General features: G+C 46.7%; 1 protein-coding gene across 5 annotated transcripts in view; it reads left to right on the forward strand.

Annotated features, from left to right (window-relative positions):
* fmnl3 (formin-like 3) overlaps positions 1 to 25,962 on the forward strand; it is a 170,684-nt gene that overhangs the window by 68,758 nt on the left and 75,964 nt on the right. For all 5 annotated transcript variants that reach the window (XR_013574129.1, XM_078534536.1, XM_078534535.1 and 2 more), the window contains exons 2-4: positions 9,911 to 9,994; positions 13,432 to 13,512; positions 20,288 to 20,364. Coding sequence is in view for 4 of the 5 variants with exons in the window: in XM_078534536.1 (XP_078390662.1) it covers positions 9,911 to 9,994; positions 13,432 to 13,512; positions 20,288 to 20,364 (242 nt within the window). In the remaining variant the exon portion in view is untranslated. The remainder of the gene's footprint in view (positions 1 to 9,910; positions 9,995 to 13,431; positions 13,513 to 20,287; positions 20,365 to 25,962) is intronic.

Here is a 25,962-nt window from a genome sequence, read left to right on the forward strand (position 1 = left end):
TCTACCATGTCACGTTTTTGAGGGACAGTGCCTTTTTTTTGTGGAGCTTAGTTCAGTTACCGTTCTGTGCACAGCACTGAGATGAACAAACAGTTCACTTTTTACTTGGTTGGCATTGGCTGTTCAAAATGTTCAAAATCCGCCTGAACAGGGCAGGCAAGACCACGGATTTCACGTTCCACCCAAACAGCGGCAACTCCTGATAATGCAGCACGACCTTGGGTGGGGGTGGGGTGGGGTGGGGGGTGCCTAGATTGTGTGTGCTCTTGATGTGGGCACACGCCCCTGATTTAGGGGTGAGAATGTGGGGCTAAGCTGTGTGTAAATCAGCTACCTTATGGCAAAATAACAGCCAAATGGACTAAAAATGATACCTGCCTTAAGTGCTTTGGGGCAAGGGGCCCTTCTGCTGCCAGCATTTTGCACAGAAAGACGTAGCTGAATATTCACACAGGACTTTTCATATCCTCAATACGAGCCAAAGTGGCAGACAATACATTACTTTTGAAGTGTAGTCAGTGGTGTTTCATGTACAGCCAATATGCACACTGCAAGGCCCCATGATGCGATGAACAATGAGCTAATTTATTGAGGGATAAAATATTGGCCAGGACACCAGGGAGAACTCCCCTGCTCTTCTTTGAAACAGTGCCATGGGATCTTATAGGTCTACCAGCAGACAGATGGGACCTTGTCTCAATGTCTCATCCGATAGAGGGCACTTCAGACAGTACAGCTCTCTCGCCCAGTACTTCAGTGAAGTGTCAGTTTAGGTTATGTGCTCAAGGCTCTGGACTGGGGCTTGAGTATCTACCTCTGAGGCGAGAGTGCTACCACCTAAGCCATGGCTGGCATTTATGATAGTATTGTACCAATACCAGTAAAAACAGATCACCTGACCAATTATCTCATTGCTGTTAGTGGAAGCTTGCTGTGCTCAAATGGGCTGCTGCATCTCCCATGTTACAACAATGGCTGCACCTCAAAAAGGTCAAGTCCTTCATTGGCTATGAAGTGCTTTGGGGCCAACCTGGAAGACAGCGAAAGCCGCTGTACAATTGCATTATCAGCCTTTCATGACCTGAATCCTTAAGAGTGCATGCGTGTCGTGAGCAGGATATCTTACTGAAGGAGAGCTGTTTATCCCAACAGAGATAGTGTTCAGAAAGCACGTCGGGTAGTGTGAGGGATTAAGTCGGGCCTGCACTTCCTCTGCCAAAAAACAGCCTCAGGGATTTCGAGGGGAAAAGATTCATCCATCGCATGGCTTGAACTGAATCCACTTTTGTGAGAGAGACTAATGTCTCGCCATTTCCCTGCAGCAGCCAGCCATAGCCTCCCTTGAGGGTTGTCCTCGCTTCCTGTGGGAGAAAATAGGCCTAAGTAAACAGTTGAATTATAATAGCTAAATTCAAAGACCACACAGTCTTCACTTCAGAGGCGAGCGCATAATTCAAATTGAACCTTTGTGCTCGTTTATGGGGGCAGCCATTTTGGTTGCTTTCTTCCCTTTCATGCACATACAGTGTCCGAGATTATTATTGGTCAAATCTCCTGAAAATGTCAAAGAAAATGAAGCCATTGGAGAAATGAGAAGAAACAACAGAGGGAGTTTAAAATGGGGCCCTTAAAATGGCGTTCTTCGTTCCCACAAGCCTTACATTCACCACTGCTGGTTTGGCAGCAGATGAGGAGCCCACTAAACTCGGGCGAGTGCCTCATGAGCAAATGCAAATCTCAGTCCCATAGTGTACTCAATGCATTTGAACTCTGGCCTGAGTGGTGAAGCTACCACAGTTTGGACTGTCTAGTTCTGGTCGACCCATTCCTCAAGGCTTCACCATGTGACCTCCTGTCCTGTCGAATGGCCTTTTCCCTTTCAAAATTTTTATAACTGGTAAGGGAAAGTGTTCAAAGTAAATGGCAGGGAGCAAGTGCACAATTGTTTCTTTAATGCACCTATGTTTCTCAGGGGTTAATCACAGCAGTGTCTAGGAGATGAATCTTTAATGTGGGAAGCTGGATCACTGGTGTCCAGTGTGTAACTGAAACCAGGAGCCCCCCCTGTTGACTGATCTCTGTCATAACAAAATGTACTGTCCTGAAGAGTTTGACTTGTGCTGGTTCTACCATTTCATGATGTAACCACTCTCTGCTACTTTGTCTCAAAGAACCATTTAACAGGGCTGAGTCAATAGCCAATTGAATCATAAGGGGAGCTGAGTAGGGTTGCCAACCCTCCAGGATTGCCCTGGAGTTTCCAGGAATTAGGGATTAATCTCCAGGACACTTCTGAGAGCAACCAGGGAAACATGGAACCATTGAAAGAAAAATTGTTTTTTTTCCCCATTAGTCTTTGAACATGAATTTTTTTTATTGCTGAAAAAAGACACATGCTTTTGAAACTTTTCATCTTGCACCCATCAGGCTAGATGCAAGAGTACCAAATTTCAAAGGGAACAGCAGTTTATACTGGAGGAGAAAATGGCTCTGATTGGTTGGCAAGTAAACTCTGGTCAAGGCACTGCCATGGAGAATGCACCAGGGAACTATTGCCCCCCCCCAAAGTTTTGTTTAATTCAAAAAAGACGCAATGTCTTGACATGTTCCTTTTGCATGCAGAGGGCAGGTCCCTGCACATGAATATATGTAGTTTCTAGCTTATGTTTTTTAACAAATAAATTGGAGCTGGAATGCCGTGGGATGAAACCTTCAGGAACGCATCTAACCGGAGTTGCCAATCTAGGGCCAAGTCAGATGCTCCACCAAGGGTTACTTGGGTCCTTGTTAATATTTCCTTGTTGCTCTTGCTCTTGCCTGGGGAGCCTGAGTTTAATTTTAGTGGTCGTGCTGCTATCCCAGCCAAGATCAGCAATCACAATAGAGGTTAAGAATCAAAATTGGGGTCCTCAGGGGTGTGTGTGGTTCAGAGCCACATCTCACGATACCAACCACTGAGCTGTTCAGGGAAGACTATTGACCATGTGATATTGTCATTTTTTTCCCCACTATTCGGTTTACAGATTTGTAAAATTACAAGGGCCCTTTCAATACTGGCTTGTGCCAATAACGGTTTATTAATTTTTATAATCCAGCCTCACTTTCGCTGCTGCCTGCAAAGGCTTGACCGTTGCTCTCTGGAAAGGTTACCACTTAATTCCAGCTTCCAAAATACCCACGTTCCTGTCCCGTGGCCTTCCTGGGTTTTCCGAATTCAGCCAGGCTTCTGTGAGATTTTTCAGTAAAATGGGGTTAATTTCAGACAAAGGGCTCCTTTCACCAAGGTTGGCAGATCCACCTTGTTTTGCAGGGGAGAGCCGGAGTTGGAAATTGTATAAAATGCATGTTCTTCATATAAACATGTTGATCGAGGCGAAGAAATCCAATCCTGTTCACGTATAACTGGCCAGGAGAGACCTTAATGTATTGCTTGTTGCCAGACCTGCACACAGTAGGAATGGCAGAACTGTTATTGGCTTGGCAGCCAGCAAGTGTACCTTGTGCTTATTACAGCAGAGATACCAGCTTTGTGTTGAGATTCAGGGTTGCGTCACCCCCAGCCGTGCACTTCCCCTCTCCTCCCACCCCGCCTTCGTGTTCTCCTTTCTTCACCCTTGCAAAGCGAGTGCACAGATTTAAAAAAAAAAGAATCTCTTCCTCTTCTGCTTAGCTGAACATTGAGGCAGTCGTGGTGACTGTTTTTCTTCCCCTCTGTTAATGGTGGGCTAGGGGTTGGGGGTGAGGGAGGGGTCAGTCCTTGTCAGTTAACAGCCATTTGAAACCCTTGCCTCAGAAGCCCAGAGCTTGAGTATTTAAATTTTGCCCAGTTTCCCACTAACTTGCCCAAGTGACCAACCTTCACATGTTGGCATAGATGGTGAGCATTGACTGCGGAGGAAGTCGATACTCAGTCCAGTTCTGTTCCCACTCAACATCCAGACATGTGCTTTTCAACGTGGGGGTCACTGGAGAGGGATAAGAAGTGAAAATCCTGCCTCATTGCTCTCCCCTCTCTCCTTCCTTCCCAATCCCAAGCCAGTGGGTAATGGCATGACCTGGACCATCCTGAGGCTTGAGATCAGCTAACTCACGATGGACACAATTCTCATCCTTGTTTACAAATCAACTCCATGGCTTTGTCACCCCCTATTTCTGTAACCTCCTCCAAATCTTTGAGTTATCTTCACGCCTCTAATTCTAGCCTCTTGAGCCTCCCCAATTTTCATTATTCCACCATTGGCAGCCATGCCTTCAGTTTCCTCGTCCCTTTTGCAGAGAGCCAGCACAGACATGATGGGCTGAATGGCCTCCTGTGTTGTAACCATTCTATGATTCTAAGCTCTGAAATTCCCTCCCTAAACCTCTCTGCCTCTCTACCCCTCTCTCCTCCTTTAATTCGCCCTTACAACCTGCCTCTTTGACCAAGCTTTTGGTCACCTGTCCTAATATCTCCTTATGTGGCTCAGTGCCAAATTTTGACTGCACTCCTGTGAGGTGCCTTGTGATATTTTACTATGTTAAAGGTGTCACCAAAATGCAAATTATTGTTGTTGCAAACCGAGGATCAAACTTGGAGCCATTTTAATCTCCTTGGCTCAGTGCTATGTGAGCTAATGACTTGATATAGCACAGAAAGAGGCCATTCAGCCCGATGTGTAGGGAGCAAGCGAGGGAGCTCACTGGGAGGCTCCCTTTGATATCCGATATGGCAGAAAGCCTACATGAACGTTATGAGGGGAAACACGGAGCTGGGAGGGAGTTAATTCTGCCCAGAATGCGTTCTGTTCAAACGTGAATCGAGTGCACAAATTCAGCGGCTGCTAAGGAAATGAATTATACAATCTTTGGATTGAGCCAAACCGTGGGCTTCAAGTGGGCTCGATTAGAATTTCTAGTTCATTGCATTCTTCCTACATGAGCTCTCGTCATTATTATATTTTTAAAAAAGCAAAATGCAGCAGTTAGTCATCACTAGGCATGTTCTGTGAGACGCACTCACTGTGTGGCTTTGAGCAGCCCCTGTGCATACCAGACAGGAAATGATGTCGTTTGCATTATTAGACAATTTTGAAAGTCTCCGTTCTGAGATGGAAATGCTGCTTTGAGATTTTATTTTTCTTCTTCACCATGTTCAAGGCTGCCCAGACTACCAATAAAAGCAACCTGAAACTGGGATGATTTCTTTGTTTAATTCTGCCCCCAACCACTGCACCATCACCAGCCCTTTCTGCCATTGTTGAATCTTAAAGCACATCAGGAGGCCACTCGGCCCATTATACCTCTGCTGGCTCTTTGCCAGAGCTATCTGATTAGCCCCATTCCCCAGCTCTTTCCTCATTGCCCAACCATTTCTCCCCCCCCCCTTTCAAGTATATATTCAATTCCCTTTTGAAAAATTATCATTAGAATCTGCCCCCACCACCTTTTCAGGCAGTGCTTTCCAGATTGTAACACCCTGCTGCGTTTAAAAAGAAAAGCCTCCTTTCCCCTCTGTTTCTTTTGCCAATGATATTAAACCCATGTCTTCTGATTGCTGACTCTCCTGTGATTGGAAACAGCCTCTCCCTACTTGATCCAAACCCAAGTTACCTTCTGCCTCTCTCCCGGTCTAGAACATGGGTAATAAAGTGGCAGTGGCCTGGCTAAAGGCTCTCTGACCACCCTCTTCCCTATGGTTGAGGGAAGGGTAAGCAGGTCACAGAATACTCTGGTCCCTCTATTTTCTTCCCTTCTCTCCTGAAGGCATTGACTCCTTGCTGACCAACCATTGCACAGCTGTCCATCATCCTTCAGTACCCCCCTCTTTCTTTACATGAGTCTTGATGGCAAGATATTTGACTCTCCTCACTCAACACTCGAGCTCACACATAAGCACTTGTTCTCTTGCACACGCTCACAAAAACAAAGCTGAACCTGTATAAAACACTGGTTAGGCCTCAGCTGGAGCATTGTTGTCCGATTCTGGGCGCTGCACTTTAGGAAGGATGTGAAGGCATTAGAGAGAGTGCAGAAAAGATTAATGAGAATGAATCCAGGGATGAGGGACTTCAGGTACGTGGATAGATTGGAGAAGCTGGGGCTGTTAGCTGTAGGGAAGAGAAGGCTGAGAGGAGATTTGATAGAGGTGTTCAAAATCATGAGGGGCCTGGACAGAGTCAATGGGGAGAAACTGTTCCCATTGGTGGAAGGATCAAAAACCAGAGGGCACAGATTTAAGGTGATTGGCAAAGGAAGCAATGGTGACATGAGGAGAAACATTTTGAACGGCGAGTGGTTAGGATCTGGAATGCTGTGGCTGACAGTGTGGTGGAGACAAATTCAATTAAAGGCATTCATAAGGGAATTGGATAGTTATTTTGAAGACAAAAAAATTACAGGAGGGCTATGGGGAAAAGACAGGGCAATGAAGACTGGCTGAGTTGCTCTTGCAGAGAGGAAGCCAGCACAGAGACTATGGGCCAAATGGTCTCCCTTCAGTGCTGTAACCATCTGAAAGTAGTCAAGAGCCAGAACTGTGGCCCATTTTTCCCATCCTGCTCCAGCCACTGAGATTCTTATTGCTACTCTGATTGATTTGAGATTGAATGTGGGACCGCTTTACAAAGGTCAGCCTCCTGTTGCAAATAATAACCAAGCTATTGAGAGATTGTTATTTTTAAGGGAATAAAGTCCATTGTTATTGCATAACTTCATCTGTGACACTTGAGCTGAACCAATTCAATGATTTGTTTTTAGTGCTTAGGGCTTGGCTCAGAGTTCTTGGTTCAATTTAACCTTGAGTAAATAGATTATCCAAGCTGAGATTCGGTTTGTAAACTGTTGGAGGAGAGGGTTGGCTCATCTACAGCCAGATGGTTTTTGGGTTCAGATGCCAAGGTTGTCTGTTACCTCTGATCCTCCAGGATTGTGTTTAATAACACTTCTGTGACCAGGCAATTCAATGAGGTACCTCTCGATTATTGGAGCCCTTCTGATCCAGGATGATGGACATCGAGACTTCCTCTGTCTGTCTGTTCTTCCTACGCCCTCAGTGAGCCAGCTGGGAAATGCCAAAAGCAGATTAATCCTGCATGATCCAAGATTCCTGATAGCCAGGGAATAGGAGGCAACTGAAGTGCACCAGGATCCTTGGCCTGTTTATCACACACAGCTCAGGACCAAGAGATCAAACATTGTCCTCCCTTTTATCTCAGCAGTTGCTATCTTTCTTGAAGATTGCAAGTGCCATTATTGGATGAAGGTGATCAGCAGGAATTCAGTTCTGCGAGAAATACCTCCTTGGGTTCAGCAGTGGCAGTCACTGCATAAATGGTTGGAGTGTCTTAGTTTTATGGGAGTTGACTTGCGTGACTCGATATCTACTGGGTGCAGCAGTGGGCCCCAGGCGTGTAAAAATGAAATTCCCTTTATGACGTGGACTGGATATTCACGCCGTTCACTCGTGGTGTTTCCTCAGTCTCTCCAGAGGCAGACTGAGACGAGGCCTGGTTTGAATTATTGAACTGTGCATTGAATATTGTGCAGTAAGGTGGATGTACAGAGCAATAGTTGAATCACTTGATGCAACCTGCTCCCACAAAATAATATGAAACTAATAAATACACCATGCTACCCTGCTTCAGTGGGCTATCTGACCTCACTGAAGCAAGAGGTCTGCTAACTATCTTATAGTATTTTGACCCTCTGCCTCAGCAAGTGCCCTCGTGGCTTTTCCCTTAACAAAAGACAAACTGCTGTTTAAAGCCAGCTGACTCAAAAGCTTTGAATGGGAAGGAAGCAAGGATATTTGCCTCCTGACTTTGGCGATTCTGCGTGGGCCAATGGAGCTCTTAATCAAACCTGCCTACGTGTGGGCAACCATTCCAATGAGCTCCATGCCAAACTCGAAAAGAAAGAATGAGGTGTTCCAATCTGTAAGGTGTAATGTTTGCTGGAAAGTATTTTAACAAGCCCCATTGGCTGAGGTCATCCAGCCAGATGGCTTTGTCTGGCTTCAGATGTGCGTCTCAGCATGTGGCCTGTTTGAGAAACCTGCCCTTTACAAGTGAGCTTCAATTTAGAAGCACATTTTAACCCAACTCTTTACACTCAAAATCAAAATCCAATCAAAAATGGTCAAAACATCCTGAAATGTGATGGCAATTAATGCCTGCAACATACGTCTCTAACACCAGTGTGTTTGCATAGTGACCAATCACACAAGTCAGGAGATAACCTGTAGTTCGTGTGCCAGCCTGGCTTATCTGGTAACACTTGGGCTTCTGAGCTGAAAAATTGTCGGTTCGGGTTCTATTCCAGGATTTCATGTTCCTTTGGAAAGAAAGACTTGCATTTATATCATGCTTTTCACAACCGCCAGCTGTCTCAAAGGGCTTTATAGCTGATTTACAGCCAACCTTTTGAAGTGTAGCTGCTGTTGTGATGTAGGAAACGCGGCAGCTCATTTGCGCACAGCAAGATCCCACAGATGGCCTTGTGATAATGACCAGAAATTCTATTTTAGTGATGTTGATTGAGGAATAAATGTTGACCTGGACACTGGGAGAGCTCCCCTGCTCCTCTTCTTTGGAATAACGCTTTGAAATCTTTTAACACTCACCTGAGGGGGCAGAGCAGGCTTCGGTTTAATGTCTCATCTGAAAGGCGGCTTCTCTGGTGGTCTTTCAGCGCTGCATGTAAGAGTCAACCTTGATTTTTGCGCTCAAGTTTTGGAGTGGGACCTGAACCCACAACCTTGTGACTCGGAGACAAGAGTGCTGCTGACTGATCCACGATTGACACCCAAGCTGCCACCCTTCAGATCAGATGTGAAATCAAGGCTCCCTCTGCCTTCTCTACTGGTTTAAGTCAAATTAAAGGTCCTGTGATGGCAAAGAGGTATCTTGGCAAGCAATCTTTCCTCGATCAACACCGTCAGAAATACATGAACTGAGCGATCATGTTGTTTGGAAAACCTTGATGTTCATTAAATGGCCGCCATGTTTAACAGCAGTTCATTTATTGCGAAGCTCTGCTGGTGTTTGAGAGCTGGGATGAGACGCTACATAAATGCAAGTCCGTTTCTTCTCACTATTTGACATAGGCACAAGCTGCACAAAGTAATTTAGTCTCCAGAGCACTGGGAGTTCAGTATCAGTATTGTATAGTAAAAAAAAATGTTCTTTTGGTTTCAATTGCTGGTTGGTATGTGTGCTAATGACATGACTTGAGTGTTCTCGCAGGCCCAACATAGCCTCTCTCTTTAGTTTTTATCTTCTATGCTGCAGCATGCAGTCCTGTTAGCCAAGGCTTTGGCATAGAATGTTAGGGGCGGTGGCTGAACTCGAAAGTCTGGCTTAATCAGCATGGCAGAACAATGACATTGCTGGAGAGAAACTCTTCAGATCAGGCACCATGACATGGAGGGGACACAGACTCGACATCGACCGCCCTGATGAGATTCTGAACTTCCGCCTCAGTGGTGTGGGCAGTTGGTTAGCAGCGATCATTCACCATGCTGCCCGTATCTTATTGCACACTCGGTCCTGCTCACCCATCGGCCCTCTCCTTGACAACCTATGGGCCAACAATCTCCTGAGCGCACTGCGGGGAGGGCTGATGGCATTTGAAACAAGGGGGTGAGTTTCAACATGCCACCAAGGTATAAAAGTGGCATTTTGGATCGGGTGCCCCACAATAGAAGTGCCCTGATTTTCATTGCTATCGATTTAATGAAAATCAGGCAGGTACCAGAAAGGGCACCTGATCCACAGTGCCAGTTTTACACCTGGGGTGACCAGTTGAAAATCTACCCCAGATTTTTGAACATTGCTCAGTGATTATGTTTGCGTGCATACATGTAGGAGTTCACTTTAATTTTGTCAATCTGTCCCACTGGAAATTAACAGCATTGTATCTGTTTGCTTTGCAGAACTCTATGAACCTTCCACCAGATAAAGCACGGCTACTACGACAATATGACAATGAGAAAAAATGGGATCTCATCTGTGACCAGGTACTTAGAATCCAGTCATAAGAACATAAGAAATTGGAGCAGGAGCAGGGCCTTTGGCCCCTCGAGCCTGCTCTGCCATTCAATAAGATCGTGGCTGACCTGATCTTGCCCTCAACTCCACTTTTCTGTTTGTTCCCCATAACCCCTGACTCCCCTATAGCTCAAGAATCATTCTATCTCAGCCTTGAATATATTCAATAACTCAGCCTCGACACTTCTCTGGAGTAGAGAATTCCAAAGATTTACGACCCATTGAGAGAAGGAATTCCTCCTCGTTCCCATCTTAAATTAATGACCCCTTATTCTGAAATTATGCCCCCTCATTCTAGATTCCCCCCCACGATGGGAAGCACCTCAGCATCTACCCTTTCAAGCCCCCTCTAAGTCTTACATATTACAGTAAGATCACCTTTCATTCTTCTGAATTCCAATGAGTACAGGTCCAACCTTTCCTCGCAAGACAATCCCTTCACCCCAGGAATCAGCCTGGTGAACCTTCTCTGAACTGCCTCCAATGCAAGTATATCCCTCTTAAGTCAGGAAACCAGAATTGTAAACTGTATTTTAGATGTGGCCTCGCCAATGCCCTGTACAGTTGTAGCAAGGCTTCCCTACTTTTATTCTCCTTCTCCCTTGCAATGAAGACTAGCATTCCATTTGCCTTCCTAATTACTTGCTGTACTTGCATGGTAACTTTTTGGTTTCATGCACAAGGATACCTAGATCCCTTTGTACTGCAGCATTCTGCAGTCTTTCTCTATTTAAATAATATCATGTTGTTCTATTCTTCCTACCAAAGTAGATAACCTCACATTTTCCCACATTATGCTCCCATCTGCCAAATTTTTGCCCACTCTCTACCTATCTATATCCCTTTGCAGACTGTGTCCTCACAGCTTGCTTTCCTACCTATCATCAGCAAGTGTGGCCACAATACAGCCTGTCCCTTCATCCAAGTCGTGAATATAGATTGTAAACAGTCGAGATCCCAACACTGATCCCTGTCGTACTCATCCAGTTAAAATTGCCAACCTGAAAATGACCCATTGATTACAGCACTGTTTCCTGTTAATTACCCAATCGTCTATCAATGCTAATATACTACCTCCAACACCATGAGCTCTTTTGCAGTTCCGTGGCACCTTATTGAACACCTTTTGGATACCCAAATGCACTACATCTACTGGTTCCCCTTTATTCACCTTGCTTGTTATATCCTCAAAGAGCTAAAATAAGTTTGTCAAACATGATTTCCCTTTCATACAATCCGGTAGAGTCAACTTGGTTTTGTTATGATTTTCCAAATGACTTGCTTAATAATGGATTCCAACATTTTCTCAATGACAGATGTTAGGCTAACTGACCTACAGTTTGTTGTTTTCTATCTCCCTCCTTTCTTGAATAGAGGTGTCACATTTGTGATTTTCCAATCTGCTGGGACCTGTCTAGCCCACTTAAGATATATAGAGACCTCCAGTGCTGTTATCCTTGAGCATTTTTGGTGAGAGAGGTTGGGGGATGGAATGTTACCTTGGAACACTTGTTCAGGAATTCGCTTTCCATTGATGAGCTTCTGTTTCAGGCCCCACGCTCTCCCCTCTTCAGGGAATGGTTCTACTGACATGAGACTTGTCAGGGATCGGCTGTGCCATCAACTGCATGGATTAGCATCCGGCTTGGTCCTCTGTGCCAGCACCTGAGCCACTCAAACTCTACTGGCCTAGGATTGCTGCATCGGAGAAGTCCGCAGGCCCTGTTTCCAAAAGGCTCCAGTGCAGGGTTCAGATATGGGCAATGAGGTTGGGCAAAATTGGTCAGCCTGGGCCTTAGGCTCACAAGGCCAAGTTTTTGGATACGTTCTCCCATTAGGGAACCTCAGCGGGCAGCAGCAGATATAAATCACAGCTGGCTGCCAATGATTTTCTGCCACTCTTTTTAATGGTTGGAAAATAGTGGGGAAATGTACGTGCAGTTCCATAATACGCACTCCCGGTGGGGTGAGGCTCCCCAACAGGAGTACCCATTTGAAAAATTGGCCGATGAGTTTAGATACATGATGCTGTAATATCCATTCTGTTTGCCTGCCCCCCACCCCCCGAAAACCCCCACATAGTCCAATGGACTACAAAAACTTGCATCTCTAACAGTAAAATATTAGAAGGCTCTTCACAGGTGTTATCAAGCCTGAGTGGATGCTGAGTCATATAAGGAGATATTAGGGCAGGTGAGCCGAAGCTTGGTCAAAGAGAGGGAATTTAAGGAGCATTTGAAAGCAGGAGGGAGAGAGAGAGAGGCGGAAAGGTTAAGGGAGGGAATTCCAGTGCTCGGCCTAGATAGCTGAAGGCATGGTCGCCAATGATGGAACGATGAAAGTTGAGCATGCCCAAGAGACTGTTTTCACCAGAATTATGAATGCTGCTTTAGGAAATCTAGGCTTGCATTGCAATGAAGATTCAATCTTGCCTCCTCCCACCACCTCATTGAGTAAATGTGCTTAATCGTAACGAACAGTTGACGGACCCTGGTTCAATTCTTGGTCTGTCCTGAGTAATCTATTCTCAAAGCTGCTAAACGGCTCGAGGCAATTACTGGTGGCCTTGCATCTCTGCTTTGGGGAGGGTTTCTGTCCCCAGATCACTTGTCAGTGGGAAGCGAATACGTGGACACTGAGCAAGGATGGAATCGGGCTTCGTTGTGATGCTTCCTGTGCCTGAATATCCTGCCAAAACTCCGTGGCTTGGCTCGAAAATGGCTTCCTGGGTGAGGCGTCCCAGTGTGAGTCAGCACCTTTTAGGAGAGGAGACAAAACTGGGGTGGGGGTTAAATGCTCCAGGTACAGCAATGTCTGCAATGATTTGTACTACTTGTATGTTTATCTGTTGTGACATAGCATCATCCGGCCCAATGTGTCTGTGCTGGCTCTTTGGTGGGGCAATCCAATTGGTCTCACTCCCATACACAAAAACAGAAATACCTGGAAAAACTCAGCAGGTCTGGCAGCATCGGCGGAGAAGAGCAAAGTTGACGTTTCGAGTCCTCATGACCCTTCAACAGAACTAAGTAAAAATAGGAGAGGAGTGAAATATAAACTGGTACTCTCCTGCTCTTTCCCCAAAGCCCTGCAAATATTTCCCCAATTCCCTTTTGCAAGTTACTATTGAACCTGCTTTCATGCAGTGCATTCCAGACGATTAGTCACTGTGTAAGGAAATCTCTCTTCATCTCCCCTCTGGTTCTTTAGCCATAAGCCCACTATTCTAGGTGTGAAGTGAAAACATTTTATTCTCAATATTGAAAAGCTGGATTGAGGCTGCTCCTGCATTTGCCAGGTGCATTTTGAAGAAAGCTTTTCGTTTCTCTCTCTCTTTTTTCTCTCTGTTGTGTTTGAGATTAAATGACCACTTGACTGTTTGTTTTGTTTCTGTCTGCATTGTCAGGAGCGCTTTCAGGTGAAGAATCCTCCACATACCTACATCCAGAAACTGAAGAGCTACTTGGACCCAGGAGTCACCAGGAAGGTAAAAGAAACTTTCGTTACACACTTGTGAATAAAGGGCTTGTTATGCAGAGAAAGTCAGTTAAAATGGTGGCATGACACATGAGCTGTGTCTATTTAAAAATATTTTCTATGAAGGCATATCGCACTGTCCTTTCATCTTTGGCATTGAGGAGATGATTGCAACCCTCCCAGTAAAGTGCCCAGGTTTCTTTATCTATCCTTCAGCTATCAGAAGCCTGCCCCCGCCCCTGGCGATTTTGACTTGGGAGCTAAATGTCCACCCAGAACCACGGGGTCCTTGACATTTTCAGATCGTGGCCCGGTGATGACATTGGGCACCGGCTGCTATTTTAATGCTGGCGTGCTGAGTTAAGGTAGGCGGCTTTCTTGCCCGGTAATAAAACAGTTGGCATTGTTCTCAACCTGGGAATGCTGGATGTCAACACAGTAATTTTCTGACTTCTTACTCCTTGAGAGGAGTCTTGCCCATGGAGAACACGGGTCAGAAATTCCAGTCAGAATCCAATAGGGCCTCTCAGCAAGCAAGAGACCCCACTCAAAGTAAATGTCAGAAAACAGCTTGTTTGCTGCCAAGTGTTTTTTTTTTTCTTTCATGGGATGTGGGTGTCGCTGGCAAGGCCAGCATCCCTAATTACCCTTGAATTGAGTGGCTTGCTAGGCTATTTCAGAGAGCAATTAAGAGTCAACCACATTGCTGTGGACCTGGAGTCACATGTAGGCCGGGCCAGGTAAGGATGGCAGATTTCCTTCCCTAAAGGACATTAGTGAACCAGATGGGTTTTTACGACAATTGATAGTTTCATGGTCACCATTACTGAGGCAGGCTTTCAATTCCAGGTTTTATAATTGAACTCAAAGTTCACCACAACAAAAACAGAATTACCTGGAAAAACTCAGCAGGTCTGGCAGCATCGGCGGAGAAGAAATCAGTTAACGTTTCGAGCCTTCATGGCCCTTCGGCAGAACTGAAGCATAGTTAGAAGAAGGGAGAAATATAAACTGGTTTAAGGTGGGTGGGGTGGGGGGGGGGAGAGACATTGAGGGTGTGGTGATTGTGGAGATGAGCAGATAATCAAAAGATGTCACAGACAAAAGGGTCAAAGAGGTGTTGAAGGTGGTGATATTTGTCTAAGAAAAGTGCTAATTAAGAATGGAAGACAGGATATTCAAAGTACAGCTCTAGTGGGGGTGGGGTGGAAAGACTAACAAGGTTTTAGATTTAAAAATAATGGAAATAGGTGGGGAAAGAAGAATCTATATAAATTATTGAAAAAAAAGCGGGGGAGTGGGGGTGGGGGGTGGGGGGCGAGAGAGAGAGGGGGAGGGGGAGTTTAAGATCTAAAGTTGTTGAATTCAATATTCAGCCCGGAAGGCTGTAAAGTGCCTAGTCGGAAGATGAGGTGCTGTTCCTCCAGTTTGCGTTGGGCTTCACTGGAACAATGCAGCAAGCCAAGGACAGACATGTGGGCAAGAGAACAGGGTGGAGTGTTAAAATGGCAAGCGACAGGGAGGTTTGGGTCTTTCTTGCGGACAGACCGCAGGTGTTCTGCAAAACGGTCGCCCAGTTTGCGTTTGGTCTCTCCAATGTAGAGGAGACCGCATTGGGAGCAACGAATGCAGTAGACTAAGTTAGGGGAAATGCAAGTGAAATGCTGCTTCACTTGAAAGGAGTGTTTGGGCCCTTGGACGATGAGGAGAGAGGAAGTGAAGGGGCAGGTGTTGCATCTTCTGCGTGGGCATGGGGAGGTGCCATAAGTGGGGGTTGAGGAGTAGGGGGTGATGGAGGAGTGGACCAGGGTGTCCCGGAGGGAACGATCCCTCGGAATGCCGTCAAGGGGGGTGAAGGGAAGATGTGTTTGGTGGTGGCATCATGCTGGAGTTGGCGGAAATGGCGGAGGATGATCCTTTGAATGCAGAGGCTGGTGGGGTGATAAGTGAGGACAAGGGGGACCCTATCATGTTTCTGGGAAGGAGGAGAAGGCGTGAGGGAGGATGCGCGGGATATGGGCCGGACACGGTTGAGGGCCCTGTCAACGACCGTGGATGGAAAACCTCGGTTAAGGAAGAAGGAGGACATGTCAGAGGAGCTGTTTTTGAAGGTAGCGTCATCAGAACAGATGCGACGGAGGCGAAGGAACTGAGAGAATGGGATGGAGTCTTTACAAGAAGCGGGGTGTGAGGAGCTGTAGTCGAGGTAGCTGTGGGAGTCGGTAGGCTTGTAATGGATATTGGTGGACAGTCTATCATCAGAAATTGAGACAGAGAGGTCAAGGAAGGGAAGAGAAGTGTCAGAGATGGACCATGTGAAGATGATGGAGGGGTGGAGATTGGAAGCAAAATTAATAAATTTTTCCAGGTCCCGACGAGAGCATGAAGCAGCACCGAAGTAATCATCGATGTACCGGAGAAAGAGTTGTGGGAGGGGGCCGGAGTAGGACTGGAACAAGGAATGTTCCACATACCCCATAAAGAGACAGGCATAACTGGGGCCCATGCGGGTACCCATAGCCACACCTTTTATTTGGAGGAAGTGAGAGGAGTTAAAGGAGAAATTGTTCAGGGTGAGAACAAGTTCAGCCAGACGGGGGAGAGTAGTGGTGGATGGGGATTGTTGGGGCCTCTGTTCAAGGAAGAAGCTAAGGGCCCTCAGACCATCCTGGTGGGGGATGGAGGTGTAGAGGGATTGGACATCCATGGTGAAGAGGAAGCGGTTGGGGCCAGGGAACTGGAAATTGTTGATGTGACGTAAGGTGTCAGAGGAATCACGGATGTAGGTGGGAAGGGACTGGACAAGGGGAGAGAGAATGGAGTCAAGATAACGAGAAATGAGTTCCGTGGGGCAGGAACAGGCTGACACGATCGGTCTGCCAGGACAGTTCTGTTTGTGGATTTTGGGTAGGAGGTAGAAGCGGGCCGTCCGAGGTTGGGCGACTATCAAGTTGGAAGCTGTGGGAGGAAGATCTCCAGAGGAGATGAGGTCAGTGACAGTCCTGGAAACAATGGCTTGATGTTCTGTGGTGGGGTCATGGTCCAGGGAGAGGTAGGAGGAAATGTCTGCGAGTTGACGCTCAGCCTCCGCGAGGTAGAGGTCAATGCGCCAGACAACAACAGTACCACCCTTGTCAGCAGGTTTGATGACAATGTTGGGGTTGGACCTGAGAGAACGGAGTGCAGTGAGTTCAGAGAGAGACAGATTAGAATGGGTGAGAGGAGCAGAGAAATTGAGACGGCTAATGTCACGCCGACAGTTCTCAATGAAAAGATCAAGAGAAGGTAAGAATCCAGAGGGAGGGGTCCAAGTGGAGGGAGAATATTGGAGGTGGGTAAAAGGATCCGTTGAACGGGGAGAGGACTCCTGCCCAAAGAAGTGAGCACGGAGACGAAGACGGCGGAAGAAGAGTTCAGCATCATGCCGAGCCCGAAATTCATTGAGATGAGGGCGTAAGGGTATGAAACTAAGTCCTTTGCTGAGCACTGAACGTTCAGCATCGGAGAGGGGAAGGTCAGGGGGTATAGTGAATATGCGGCTGGGGCTGAGATTGGAAGATGGGGTGAGGACGGAGGGACAAGCAGAGGTGGAGGGTCCCAGATGGGTGTTGGAGTCGATGAGTTGTTGGAGCTTGCGTTCCTTAGCACTTGAGAGAAAGAGAAAAAGTTTCTTGTTGAGGCGACGGATGAGGCGAAGAATAAAATGAAACTGGGGGCACGCGCAGCTTTGAAAAAGGGTGCGGCGGTGCTGCTGGAGGGAGAGGTCGAGTGTGTTCATATGGCGGCGCATGGCACTGAGTGTGGATCTCAGAATGCGACGGGAACAGCAGTCCGAGAAACGTTTTATGTCCCGGAGATACCTGTAATCCTGGGTGGGTTCGAAACAAGAGGGATGGAATTTCAGTTGAAAACCACGTGGGGTGAGTCGGAGACGGAGACAGTCACTGAGAAAGGAGATATGGCTGTGAAAGCGGGTTTTAGTAAACACCTTGTCAAACACCAGGAGAGAAATGGAAAGCAATGAAGGTGAGCAGGGCAGAAGAGACAGTCGGAAATCCTGTCGGAGGACAGAACCGTACTTCTTCAAAGAGGGCATTTCTTGAAGAGAGGTGGCAGTCAATTAAACACAAAGATAAAAACAAAAAGTTCACCAGCTGCTGTCGTGGGATTTGAACTCCAGGTCCCCAAAATATTCATCTGGGTCTCTGGATTACTCATCCAGTGACATTACCACTTTGCCACTGTCTCCCCTAAGTGTGCAGGTATTTCAAATCTTGATACCATTGACCCTCACTTTAATGAGCCCCAAATTCACCAATAATTAAACATGTCTTTGTCCATACTAAGAATTGGCCCAGAGGGCCAAGTAACAATTGTAGCTGTCTTTGATTGGTAGATCAGTGAGTTGGCGTAAGGATTCCCTCACACAATCCAATGGACAATGGGTTCGAAAGCTTCCTTTGGGTTCTGGCGATGTGGGTTTTGCCACACGAGAGAGAAAGGGAAGGCAAATGATTGATTGCAATCATTAACGCATCCAATGAAGAACTCGGGAGAACTTCTTTACCCAGAGAGTGATTAGAATGGGGAACTCACTACCACAGGCGGTTGAGGCGATTAACCTAGATACATTTAAGGGGAAGCTAGATAAGCACAGGCAAGAGAAAAGAATAGAAGGATATGCTGATAAGATGGGCGGAGGCTCGGGTGGAGCACAAACCATGGCATGGACCAGTTGGGCTAAATGGCCTGTTTCTGTGCTGTAAATCCAACGTATTGTATAAATCATCCACAACTCTGTGATTAGCTCCAGGCCAGTGTTTAGAGAAGCCAGCCCTCTGAATGGGGGGCAAAGAAAGACGTCGAGGAGAAAATGAGGGGGAAAATTGATTTGCTGTTTTCAAAATGCAGCTTCTTCTATATCTGTATCTTGTGAAAATAAAAGTGGAGGGGAGGGCATGTGGGATTTTCACTTTCACCGTTTGGGTTGGACCCTAATGTGGTCAAAACCCAAACGTTTTAGAACCCGTCTGATTTCTGTCCCTCTTATTTTGGTGGGGCAATTCATTCCCCCATGCTATTGCCCAGGGCAGTGAAGGAGGAAATTACCCCTGGTATCCTTATACCATGTTTGTGCATCGGCAGAATTGGTTTTCCTGAAGTTGTCACATGCCTGTTGCATTGCTATCATTCTGGTGACACCTCCCTGTTGCTTTTTGTAACCAATGACATCGCCACCTGTGTAGTCAGCATCACTCGGTGTGGATCACTCACTGGGCGTGACATAGTGGTGAAGTGGCAACTCTGGACCCTAAATTAATAAGAAACATGTATCCCGAATTCAGCGTCCCATCTTTGAGAATCTCCTGTAGCCATCACTATATTAGCAGCGTTATCTTATTCGACATACCCTCCATTCCTTTGTCTAACTTCCTGGGAGAGTCAGAGATATGGTTGAGTCACGATTATGTGCACAGCTTGCATTTATATAGTGCCTTTAATGGAATAAAACATCCCAAGGCACCTCAGAGGGACATTATTTTTAACAAAAAATGACACCAAGTCTCATATGGAGATATCGGGACAGGTGACCAAAAGCTTGGTCAAAGAGGCAGGTTTAAAGGAGTGCTTTAAAGGAGGAGGGATGGGTAGAGAGATGGAGAGGTTTAGAGAGGGAATTCCAGAGTTCAAGGCCCAGGCAGCTGAAGGCACGGCCACCAATGGCGAAGTGATTAAAGTTGGAAATGCTCTAGAGAACAGAATTAGATGAGCTGAGATATCTTGGAGGATTGAAAGCAAAATACTGCGGATGCTGGAAATCTGAAATAAAAATAAAAAAAATGCTGGAGTAGGTCTGGCAACATCTTTGGAGAGAGAGATAAAGTTAACGCTTCAGAGTCCATATGACTCTTCCGAGCTAAAGAGGGGTTGTCATGGATTTCATACTATTTGAGAGGGTGGAGCAAGTGGAGCAAGATAGGAGGCCAGGGATGGGTGGGAGCTGAGGAGAGATCGACAAAGATGTCACGGACACAAGACAAATGGAGTATTGACGTTAGTGCTGAAGAGTAAAGAAAGTGTCAATAGTGGCATAAAGGTAAGATAGCAAAATAAGGGCCAGCGCTCTGTGAAAGCACAACATGGAAACAAGTGACAGATGGCCTGGTGGGGTGGGGGAGAAATGAATAAATAAATAAAATTTTTAAAAATTAAATTAAAATTAGCTTGGTGGGTTGTTGGGCTAGAGGAGGTTACAGAGATAGGAAGGGGTGAGGCCATTTGAAAACAAGGATGAGAATTTGAAAATTGATCAGTTGTTTAATTGGGAACCCATGCAGGTCAGCAAGGGGTGACGGGGGAAGCTTGGTGTGAGCTAGGACATGGGCAGCAGAGTTTTGGATGACCTCAAGTTTACGCAGGGTAGAATGTGTGGGAGAGCAGCCAGGAATCTGTTGGAATAGTCGAGTCTGGAGGTAACAAAGACATGGATGAGGGTTTCAGCAGCAGATGAGCTGAGACGGTGGTGGGGGGGGCAAAGTTGAGCGATGTTGAAATGGTAGAAATCAATGGTCTTAGTGACAATGTGGAGCTGTGGCCAGAAATTCATCTCGGGGGCAATTAGGTTGTGAACAGTCTGGTCTGCAATTGTGTAACTGTGCACCTACAGGTGAGTTGCACTATTTTTCACTTGTGCCTTTTGTATGGTCCTCTGTTTAATGCCCCAGCAAAGAACCAACCAAATTTGCACCCTATGCTAACCTCATCCCTTCTGTTCTTGATTGCAGAAATTCAGGCGCCGAGTGCAAGAATCAACTAAAGTATTGCGGGAGCTCGAGATCTCCCTCCGAACCAATTACATTGGGTGAGTGCGCTGTGCACTTTCGCGTTCCTAGGGGTGTAGATCGATCAGAAGAACAGCAGCATGTAGCAGCCTTGTCCCAAGGCACCAAACTGAAAGAAGTGGGGAAACAGATATTCAGTCTGGGAGGGAAAGATTAGGAGAAGTGACCAAGAGCTTGGTCAAAAATCAAGGTTTTTCAAAGGTGCCAAGGCCTAAAGATTTCGGACAGGGCTATAAAGAACGGGGTTGAAGTGGCGGAAGATACTTCCATTAGTCATTAGAGGGAGTGTTGTGCACAGCAGCAACTTTTATTTATATAGCACCTTTAATGTAATCAAATGTCTCGAGGTGCTTTAAAGGAGGATTATAAAATAAAACGTGACACTGAGCCACATAGAGATATTAGGAAAGACAGCCAAAAGCTTGGTCAAAGAGGTATATTTTGAGGAGCATCTTTGAAGAGTAGACAGAGGTAGAGAGGCGGAGAGGTTTAGGGAGGAAATTCTAGGCCTAGATAGCTGAAGAAGGTGGAATTAGAGGAATGCGGATATCTCAGAGGGTTGTGGGGCTGGAGGAGATTACAGAGATGGGGAGGGACAGGGCCTTATAGGAATATGAAAACAAGGATGAGAATTTTAATTGGGAGCCACTATAGGTCAGTGTGCGTGGATGATGGGTGAAAAAGGATTTAGTGTGAGCTCAGACACGAGCAGCAAAGTTTTGGATGACCTCAAGTTTACAAAGTGTGGAATGTGGAAGGTCGACCAGGAGTGTGTTAGAATAGTCAAGTCTGGTGGTGACAAAGGCATGGGTGAGGGCTTCAGCAGCTGATAAGCTGAGACGGGCGGAGAAGGGCAACGTTATGGAGGTGGAAATAGGCAGTCTTAGTGATGGTACGAAAGTGAAATATGACACTGAGCTTGTGAACATTCCGGTTTAGTCTTGGATGGCTGCTCAGGAGAGGGATGGAGTCGATAGCCAGGGGACAGTTCTTGGAAGGAAGCAAAGACAATGGGTTTGGTCTTCCCAATATTTAATTGGAGGAAACTTCTGCTTATCCAGTACTTGATGTCGGATAAGCAGTCTGATAGTTTAGCAACAGTGGAGGAGTTGAGAGAATTGGGGGTGAGGTAGAGCTGGGTATCATCAGCGTACATGTGAAAGCTAACACTGAATGGGGTCGAGGGAGCAGGAGGTGAGTCTCATGGACAAGGTGAGCTCAGAGAGGGCATGAGGGGAGATAGGAGAGAAAGATGAGAGTTCAGGGCTAGGGCACGGGGTGGATTAGGGGAAGTTTGGCCCGGTGGGCTAGTGGAAGGGAGGGATGTGGCGGAGACGGCTGATGGGGTGTTCCCCATCTTGCTGACAAAAACCCATTAGATTTTCGCGCGTTGTTGGAGGTGAGGGTGAAGGACACATGGGAGAGGGGTTTAAGAAGGTGGCTTTCAGTTGAGAAAAGAAGCTGAGGGGTTATCTTTTACATTCCAGGATGATCCTGGAGCAGTTTTAGAAGGTAACAGCAGGCCCTGATAGCACTGTATGTGGTCCAGCCAGATCTGGCACTTCTGTTCAATTGATGATCGTATTGAATGGTGGGGCAGGCTCGAGGGGCCGAATTGCCTGCTCCTGCTCCTAGTTCTTAGGTTCTTATGTTCTAAGTCTGCATTCATTGGGCCTAAGGGAGCACAGACGAGGGCAGTATTGGGGAAAATGGCTGGGTGGGGTGGAGTGGGGAGCAAGGGAGAGAGAGTAATGGTTTATTGGGGACTGTGGCATCAAAGGTGGAGTTGAGGCTGCGGTTGACCAGATTGGTTGCTTTTTATTTTCTCCTTTCATGGGATCTGGGCTTCACTGTCTAGGCCAGCATTTATTGCCCTTGAGAAGGTGGTGGTGAGCTGCCTTCTTGAACTGTTGCAGCCCATGTGGTGTGAACATCTCACCTCGTTCCATCCCTCTTGCCTCTCATTTAAAATTCACCACCACCAGTGCTGTTAGGAAGGGAGTTCCCGGATTTTGACCCAGTGACAGTGAAGGAACGGTGATATCTTTCCAAGTCAGGGTGGTGTATGGTTTGGAGGGGAACTTGCAGGTGGTGGTGTTCCCATGTGTCTGCTGCCCTTGTCCTCCTAGATGGTAGTGGTCGTGGGTTTGGAAGTTGCTGTCTAAGGAGCCTTGGTGAGTTGCTGCAGTGCATCTTGTAGATGGTACACACTGCTGCTACTGTGCGTCGGTGGTGGAGGGAGTGAATGTTGAAGATGGTGAATGGGCTGCCGATCAAGTGGGCTGCTTTGTTGTGGATAATGTCGAGCTTCTTTAGTGTTGTGGGAGCTGCACTTATCCAGGCAAGTGGAGAGTATTCCATCACACTCCTGACTTGTGCCTTGTAGATTGTGGACAGGCTTTGGGGAGTCAGGGGGTGAGTTACTCTCCACTAGAATCCCAGCCTCTGACCTGCTCTTGTAGCCACAGTGTTTATATGGCTAGTCCAGTTCAGTTTCTGGTCAGTGGTAACCACCAGGGTGTTGATAGCTGCAGAAAGGTTGCAGTGAATGGAGGGTCAATAGTCAAATGGGATTTTGAGAGTGCAGTTATAAGTGAAATGGCAGAGACTTTGTCCAGAGGTGAAAACAGAAGGAAGTAGGGTTTGAAGGGGGAAGCAGATGTGAGTGTTGAGTGAGACAAGGAAGCGATCAGAAAAGGCCTTCTCCATGATTGATATGATGGGAGTAGCAAGGTCAAGGCGGTAGCTGTGAATTTGGGTTGGGGATGCAGGGAGAGATTAAAGGAGATGAAGAGGACACTGAATTTGGAGGAGCGGGACCATGAGTTGAGATGGAGATTGAAACCACCGAGGATGAGAAGTCACTCGGTGCAGAGGCTGAGAGAGGAAAGCAGTGAAGATATCGCGGTGAGAAAATTGCACTGGTGGTGGTGAATTTTAAATGAGAGGCAAGAGGGATGGAACGAGGTGAGATGTTCAAAGCAAGAGAAAGTGCCAGAGGAGTTGAAGATCAGGCCAAGGTGTGATTTGGTGATGAGGGCCGCATCAGCACTATCAAAGTGTGGGCAGGACACGTGGTGAAAGAGAGGGCCAGGCAGGGAGGCTTTATTTAGGGCAAAGGTGTCATCACCCCTCAGCCGGGTTTCATTAGGGCCATGATGTTGATCCACTCATCCACAATGAGTTCATGGATGGCAAAGGCATTCTTCACAAGTGAATGGACATTCTGGAGGGAGATGTGGAGAATAGCAGTGATCCGCTGGCAGAGCCCACAGGGTCAGCAATGGGAGGGGTGAGTTGGACAGGAAAAAGATTGGCAGGATGAGCCCCCAGCGGGCACACTGAGCAGGAAGGTCGGTGAGAGAGTGGGATGGGGCAGTTGGGGTTGCTGCTTGTGAGGAGGCAGTGAAGAGGGGTGCCCAATGGGCCCTTTGGAGGATACTGAGAGGCACAGAGGAAAGCTGCAGGCTTCTGTAAGAGGGAGTCAAGCCTGGGACTGTGACAAGAGGAGCAAGAAGGTCAGAGTCCGTAAACTGAAGTGTTTTGGAGAAAAATTGCAGGGGTGAGGTGGGATAAGTACATGGGACTGATTTAAAATTAAGGTGTGGAGTTCAAATTTAATGCTTGTGGTTGGGGTGGGGGAAGAGACACAGCAAACCAGTGGTTAGTTAGCAAGGACAGGCGTGATGGATGAATGGGGCCTTAGTTTGAGAGAGGATATTTTGGTGGGGGGAGGGGTGCAGTGGAGAAGCAGAGTTAACCCCTTCCTGTCACCCCCACAAAAGGAGGCTGCTGGAGGCCTGACGCCGAGGGGAATGAGAAATCGGGAGGAGGGTGAGGCTTTTGAGGATGACCCCTTTGTCCGTAGTCTGGGGCAACGACCTTCAGATAGACATTAGTGGGTTAGAGAGGGTTCAGAGAAGAGTGACTGGGTTGGCTTTGGGAGTTGTCTAACTTGTGAGGAGAGGTTCTACGAACATTAAGAAGTATTTGGATGTGCACTTGCGATGCCATGGCATACAAGGCTATGGGCCTAGTGCTGGAAAATGGGATTAGAATAGTTAGGTACTTGTTTGACCGGCGCAGACTCGATGGGCCGAAGGGCCTTTTTCTGTGCTGTAGACCTCTATGATTCTATTTGGACAAAGGGGGCAAGTTCAAATTGATGAGAGGAAAATGTGGACAAACGTCAGGAACCACTCCTTTGTGAGCAATGATTGAAATGGCCTTTTGGGTAGGATGGCAGAGCCGAAAAGCATTGAAGAGCCAGTTGGATGCTGGGATGGGAGGACTGTATGGATGAGCTAAGATGGGCTGAATGAGTTAGTGGATATGTTGAATGGGTTCTTGAAGGGATGGCATGTTCCAGTTATTAAGAACACGGTGAAGTGTTCTTAACTGCCAATAGGTTGTTTAACTGGAGAGCATGGGTCCAGAACTAGTGTTCACATTAAACAACCTTGAGCACGGCTGGAGAATAGAAAGGATATCATGTCACTCGCACAAACTTTCTGAACATGCTGAAATTCAGAAGCAAAATTCTAGGCTTAACCATTATTACCAAAACAGGGGAGCATGAAATTGGATCCATTTGGATTTCCTCCTGAAGTGTCAATCTGTGTGTGAGTGGGAAATCCACAGGTGGACTGAAGCTCTAATTACTGCACATTTAAAAGAAATGCAAAATAAAAAGGAAGAATTGCAGGCCTTGTAATGGGAAAAAGAAAAAAGGCATTTCGAGGTTTAAGCCAAGGTGGTGCCTGAATGAAAAGGAATGTAATCTGTTCAGGGTTGGGGAGGGGAGTCAGTAAATGAATGGTGGAAACTGAGTTTGGATATGCCATTGTACAGCTTCAATTACACAGCAGGTTGGACTTGAATAGCTGGGAGGAAAAACCTTCCATTATCTGTGGTACAATGGCTTCCTGCAGACTGCTGAATCCACGAGATCCAGTGATAACACTGGTCCCGTGTCACAATCCCCTTGCAGATGGCGGAGTACATCACATTGTTGCGTGGCCCACTTGGCAGGATGTTTGGAGATAAACAGTTGTGCACATGCATCTCGCCTGGGAAACTGTGCTGAGAGCAACTCACGGATTGTTGCAGGGATCCCATCCCGTCGGCGGCTTGTTGGCAGAATAAAAAAAAAACACGTTTGGGATGCGTGCAATGTTTGTTGATTGTAGCATTAAAAGTGCCTTGTAAAACAAACTCAGTATATTCTCTCTTTAGGGGTCTTGCTTTCGGTGCGGGTCCAGATTGTGTATTTAACCTCCAACCTGATTTTGTTTCCAGGCCTGTTAGAAAGCATCAGTGATACACTGACCAGTTTGTAAATAGCTACGCTTTGAAGTCCCCTTAAGCCTGTGGTTCAATGCGATGAGCTGGAAGCAGCAGGCTTGTACCTGATAGGAATGGGCTCATTGCACTGACAGGAGCAGGATGGAGCTGAGGAAATAGGACTTTATATATAAGTTTTATTTATATAGAAACTCTCTGTCATGCACAGCAGACTTGCCAGAAAGAAAGGGAGAGACACTCACATTTATCTATTGATCTCCATCCTCCCTCTCAAGGTGTCTCTCAGATGATGAATTACTTTGGAGTGCAATCAT

This window comes from Cetorhinus maximus, chromosome X, assembly GCF_964194155.1.
Source record: "Cetorhinus maximus chromosome X, sCetMax3.hap1.1, whole genome shotgun sequence".
Classification (NCBI taxonomy): Eukaryota; Metazoa; Chordata; class Chondrichthyes; order Lamniformes; family Cetorhinidae; genus Cetorhinus; species Cetorhinus maximus.